Below are 5924 nucleotides of genomic sequence, written 5' to 3'. Positions count from 1 at the left end.
TGAGGCCCTGCTTCAAGGACATGGTCAAGCATGGCACATTTGTGGGAAGTAGAGAGGAATTTCTTTCCTCTGCACTTCCACATAGCCTTTATTTGTTTTGTTTGTTTATTTATGTTTCACTTTCAGCCTCCTTTTTCCCCGTACCCTTTTTTTCTCTTTAGTTAAATAGTTTAGTTCATAGTAATTTTTCTTTAATTTTTATTATTTAATAATTATTAGTTGTACTTTACTTTACTTCGTCCCTTTTTCATCTAAGGAGGGGGAGTGAGAGAGCGATTGTGGTGTTTAGCTTCCTAACACGGTAAAACCACCAGACTCCTGCCCCAGCAGCAGGAATGTGACTGTGGCCGGGACTGTGAGGTCACTTCTGTCTCTGCACTTGATAGGGCAGCAGCAGGAACGTGTCTCAGAAAGGGACTGGGAGGTCACTTCTTTCTGGAGGTGGCAGGTCACCCTTGACTTCTCCCTGGGAGCTGCACTTTTGGGCTGACAACTGGCAGTGGCCCTGCTAGGCCAGCAGAAGGCACCTGCTTGGCATGCTGACTGGGGGATCCCCTCTGCCTACACACCCAGGAGGACCCAGGCAGAAAGAAGGCCCCAACATGGGTTGTCCTGTCCCTTCTGCTTGAGTCCATGACTGCATAGCAGCAGGCACAAGGCTTGGCTGTGTCTCCACAAGAAGCTGCAAGGCCAGCAGCAGGCCCCTGGCTTGGAAGCTGCTGCTGAGGTGACTTGTGTCTGGTTGGCTGAGAGGCCGCAAGGAGCCTGCTGGGTTGGGATGCCTACTTGAGGAGTGGTTTCCACCCTGATGGAGCTTTCTTTGGTAGTAGGAAAGAGCAGAAGAAAAAACTTCCACAGAGTGCACCTCGGAAGTTAAGCATTGGCCACAAGGAGGAAGAAATGTCCCTGAAAGTATATTGCTGTGGTGCCAGAGGTCACGCTCTGATTAGACCGTCACTTTGTCTTTCAAGATGAGGGCTCACGAGACATCAGTGAAAGCAAGGCATGAAAGCAAGATGGTGAACTGAGATTGGTGTCTGCAGACTGCAAGGAAATAGGTCAGACTGTGGCACATGATAGGAAAGCCTGCAGAGGGGAAGGCAGAGGGTGCTGGTAGAAATGGCAGGCCCAACAGCCCTGAAATTTCTGTCCTCTTGGCTAGAGTTTATGAGGAAATATATTTTATTCATTGTGATGAGGCCTCATCGATTCCTTTCAACCCTGTGCAGCACCTTGGAGGTGTAACACCAGTGTTGTTCTCATGGCATCACACTGCCCACCACATCCCACAGACCCCAGAAAGAGCCTTGAGGCAGACGTGGGGTGCATGATCTCCTGTTGCAGTGCCTGGGGCCAACCATTGGCCCATCTGCATCACCAAAACCAACCAAGACTTTTCTCAGCACAGTGCTTTGCCTGGCTGTAACCATGGCCTCCAATTATCTGCCCTAACAAGGCCCTGGGAAGGCTTTGTTAGTAACAGCCCTCAGTGGGGCCCATTAATACTCCAAGTCACTTCAACTTGTCCTTCTGACTTTACTTTCTCTAGCAGTTGCATCATTCCCCTCTCAGTACCTGAGCTTCATAGACTCAGCACCAAAATACACCATGGAACTCATTAAAATGCAGAAACTCCTAACATCTCTTTGATAGTTTTCTTCAAGCCTTCATTCCTTTTGCAGCTAATTGCAGAGCTGCAAGATGTAATTAAGGAAGATTTCAAAGAGCAACCAATAAAAAAAAATTTCTTGTTTCAAAGGCTGAATTTTGCTGCATTTCAGTTTTGAACATCATTCTCGTATTGCTATTCATCCAGGGTGATTTCTTTGGAGGACTCCATCGGGAAGAAAAGCAGTCTGGAGGTCTGACACCTCCACTGCCAACAGTGGTCTTTGTCCCTCTTAATGCAGCCCAGCCCAGAACATGAAACCCTTTCTAAGACAATTCAGGGGTTCCTTGGGAAAGAATAAAAGTATAAAATAAAAAATAAATAAAATAAAATAAAATAAAAAATAAATAAAATAAAATAAAATAAAATAAAATATAATAAAATAAAATAAAATAAAATAAAATAAAATAAAATAAAATAAAATAAAATAAAATAAAATAAAATAAAATAAAATAAAATAAATTTGAAATGACCGTAGGATCCTGAGAAATTCAGCTGGAATCTCAGTAGACACCTGGACATCCATAGTCTCTATTGGGTCTTCTGTGGAAAACTGAGGAAGAAAATTAAAGAAAATATATCTTCAAGTGGCTGTAGCTCTACCCATGAGCTTGGCCGCTTTTGGGAAAGTGTCCCTTTCCCCACACAGAAACCTACATTGAGTAGAGTGAAAAGACCTGCCCAGTCAATAGAGTAGGGCAAAGTCCTTCTTCCTGTGCTATAGATGCAGAAGGCAAAAAGAATTGCATTGTGCCTGACACTACTCTGGGATGTGTAACCCAGGTCAGGCAACTTTACCTTAGTGCTGACAAGTCCATCACTAAACCACACTCCCAAGCTCTACATCTACACCTTGGCTCTCCAGTCAATGACCCAGCTCATGGATGGCAATCAGGGAGTCTCGGTTAGCGTGACACTGCCTCAGGTGTGCCACCATGGTAGCCATTGGCACCTGCTGTTCTTCACCCCTCAGCAAACCCCCAACAGAAGGATTCTGTGGAAGGCCAAGCAAGGTAGACTCCAGTACAGTTATCTCTTGGGATGCCCCTGTCACTCCATAAATACAGGTGGGTTCTACCTCTTTCTAGCTTGATGGTATTAGGGTACTCTGTGGTCCAGAGGAGCCTGACACATTTGTGGGTCTGTTGTGCCAGGCCATTAAATATACACAGTCCAGTAAACCAAATTGTCCCTTTCCTCCCCGCCTTCCCCTGGCTAGAAAAAAGACCCTTCTAGTCCTGCTCATAGTATTTATTACATTGTTTGGTAGACGGCCCAATGGAAACACGTCCCAGCACGGCAGGGGAGAGGGCACTGACAGCCAAGGGATGCATTTCAGTGCAGGATTTGGGGCCCAGTGGAGACAAGGAGTCAAGGCAGTGGGTTTGAGGAGGCCAGCAGAAGCAGCCCAAGGGGTGTTGCTGCTGGTGAGGACATGTTTGTGCCAGCAGCCTGAGTTGGCAGCAGCTGTGCGCAGGCGAGGGGAGGCCAGGAAGCGCATGGCAAGAGCGCTCCTGCCAGCAGAGCCAAGGCCGGGGCCGAGCCCAAGGGCAGAGGCAGGCCCAGGGCAGGGGGCTGCAAGGGCCATGCTGAGCTCCCTGCTCCTGCAGCAGCCACCCTGGCCTTCAGTAGACGTGCTGACAGGCTGCGGGGAGGGGACGAATGCCCTGGGTCCCCTTCCTCCTCTGCCCAGGTCAGCAAGGGCCCAGAGCGGCCTCCTCTCCCCTGCCCCTGCAGCTCTGGGCTCCCTTCGCGCAGTCCTGGCTCATCAGCACCAAGCCCTACTGGGAGCCCTCCCCTGCATGCTGCCACTGCTCCCTGACGCTGCTGTTGCCCTCTGCCGGGCACTGACCAGCCCAGCTCAGCCCCTGCCCACCTCTCTCCACCTCCCTGACTTTGCTTGCTCACCCAGTCTTTTGGTCTTTTCCACTTGTTCACTGAAGGCCTCTGAGACTTTTGTGCTGTTACCCAGCTTTGTGCCCTGGCATTGCAGAGCTCCCTTTAGCAAATCCATCCTTTGGCTTAGCTTTACTGTGAAGATCCACTCACTGCCCACCCAACACAAGGCACTCAATATCCCAGGAGAAGCCTTAGGATATCCTGGTGGCTCCAAATACCTCCTTGATGCCACCGGTCCTCTCACGTTTCAATCCCAAGAAGCTGCTTCTTGAAGGGTCAGGTTCTCCAGGGGCACTGGGCATCCACCAGTTACAACTCAGTCCAGCCCTCACTCCCTCACCCAAAACCTGGTGCCCCCATGTCCCTGTGTCCAGGTGAAACCCAAGTACAAGATCGATACCTTAAGCCTGGCATTTCCTGATTGTCTTCTGCACTCCAGATTGGGAAGAAGAGCACTAAGCATGAGCAACTTCATTTTATGAACAAGATACCAGAACAGAGGCCAGGTGTCATTTAGGGATAAACACATTCAGAGAAAGCCTCTGGGTTCACAGAGGACTGGTCATCTGGAAAAGAGGAATGAAAGCAAACATCTAACTGGAAAAAGAATTTTAAAGAATGCTATACCTGAAGCTCACAAACTGCCTGAGATTAACGTGAGTAAAACCAGAAAAGTGAGATAGCCAATTTATTGCTAAGTAAATAGAATCAGTTTTTTCAGTGTGGCTTTCAGCTCCTGGTTCCTCATGCTGTAGATGAGAGGGTTCAGTGCTGGAGGCAGCACCGAGTACAGAACTGCCATCACCATGTCCAAGGATGGAGAGGAGATGGAGGGCGGCTTCAGGTAGGCAAACATGACAGTGCTGACAAAGAGGGAAACCACGGCCAGGTGAGGGAGGCACATGGAAAAGGCTTTGTGTCGTCCCTGCTCAGAGGGCATCATCAGCACTGCCCTGAAGATCTGCACATAGGACACCACAATGAAAACAAAACAACCAAATGCTAAAGAAAAACTAAACACAAGTGCCCCAGCTTCCCTGAGGTAGGCATCTGAGCAGGAGAGCTTGAGGATCTGGGGAATCTCACAGAAGAACTGGTCCACAGCATTGCCTTGGCAGAGGTGGAGAGAAAATGTGTTGGCCGTGTGCAGGGCTGAATAGAGAAAGCCACTGCCCCAGGCAGCTGCTGCCATCTGGGCACAAGCTCTGCTGCTCAGGAGGCTCCCGTAGTGCAGGGGCTTGCAGATGGCAACGTAGCGGTCGTAGGCCATGATAGTTAGAATTGAATACTCTGAAGCAAAGAAGAAGACAAAAAAGAGAACTTGAGCAGCACATCCTTGATAGGAGATGGTCCTGGTGTCCCAGAGGGCATTGGCCATGGCTTTGGGCAGAGTGGTGGAGATGCAGCCCACGTCGAGGAGGGCGAGGTTGAGGAGGAAGAAGTACATGGGGGTGTGGAGGCGGTGGTGGCAGGCTACGGCGCTGAGGATGAGGCCGTTGCCCAGGAGGGCAGCCAGGTAGATGCCCAGGAAGAGCGCGAAGTGCAGGAGCTGCAGCTCGCGTGTGTCTGCGAATGCCAGCAGGAGGAACTCCGTGATGGAGCTGACATTGGACATCTGTTATTTCTGGTCATGAGGTCCTGTACAAGGAAGACAAAGGCAGTGATAATGTGCCACAGACATATCGGAGTAAAAACCTTTCCATTTTCTCATTTAAAATCACCAAAAAATTGCCCATTTCCAGGCAGATATTTTGAAGCTCTCTTTCACTGATTCTGCCTGAGATTTCCTCTGGGACCAGGGGATCCTCTGTGGGCAATGGAAGAATCAGTTCTGTTCTACAGCCAGAGGGAGTAGCATGGTAGAAACATGGTAGGAACATGGTAGGAACATGGGGTAGTCTCAGATTAACTTTACTGCTGATATCAAAGAGATTTCCCCAGTTTTGCTCCTAGTTCACCCAACTGCAGAGCAGAGGTATGGAGGTTTAGATATATAATTATTTGTTTTGTATTACTGGTTCTAGCTGCCCCACCACACTGGAAAACTGTTCCAGGCATAAATCCTGGGCATTCTGCTGCACTCCAAGTAAAACCTTGTGGATCCTCAGAGGCAAAGAGACTGTCTCTTCAGTGCAGAGTGTCAGAGACAACAGCCAGCCTCTCCATCAGTGCTGGTCTCAGCTGCCCTGTGAGAGCTGCAGGAAAGTTGTACTCAGTTGTTCATGTGAAAAGGACCTGAACACGGCTGAGGGCAGAAGAATCCAGGATCAAATTGCACATCCCCACACCCCTCACCTTGTCCCTGTACTCCATTTTCCCCAAGCACACCGAGGGCTCACGCCATGGGCATGTGAAA

The 5924-nt window shown here is 49.2% G+C and overlaps 1 protein-coding gene across 1 annotated transcript; it reads right to left on the bottom strand.

Moving 5' to 3' along the window:
* Positions 1-4262: 4262 nt before the first annotated feature.
* LOC311216254 (olfactory receptor 14C36-like) lies at positions 4263-5183 on the bottom strand (the record flags this gene model as incomplete). The annotated part of the gene is made up of 1 exon (XM_084297796.1): positions 4263-5183. The coding sequence occupies one exon, from the start codon at positions 5181-5183 to the stop codon at positions 4263-4265; it is 921 nt and encodes a 306-aa protein (XP_084153922.1).
* Between the last annotated feature and the right edge of the window lie 741 nt (positions 5184-5924).

This window comes from Netta rufina (assembly GCF_964035555.1).
Source record: "Netta rufina genome assembly, chromosome: 18".
NCBI classification, from domain to species: Eukaryota; Metazoa; Chordata; class Aves; order Anseriformes; family Anatidae; genus Netta; species Netta rufina.
This window is presented reverse-complemented; position numbering and strand designations above follow the sequence as displayed.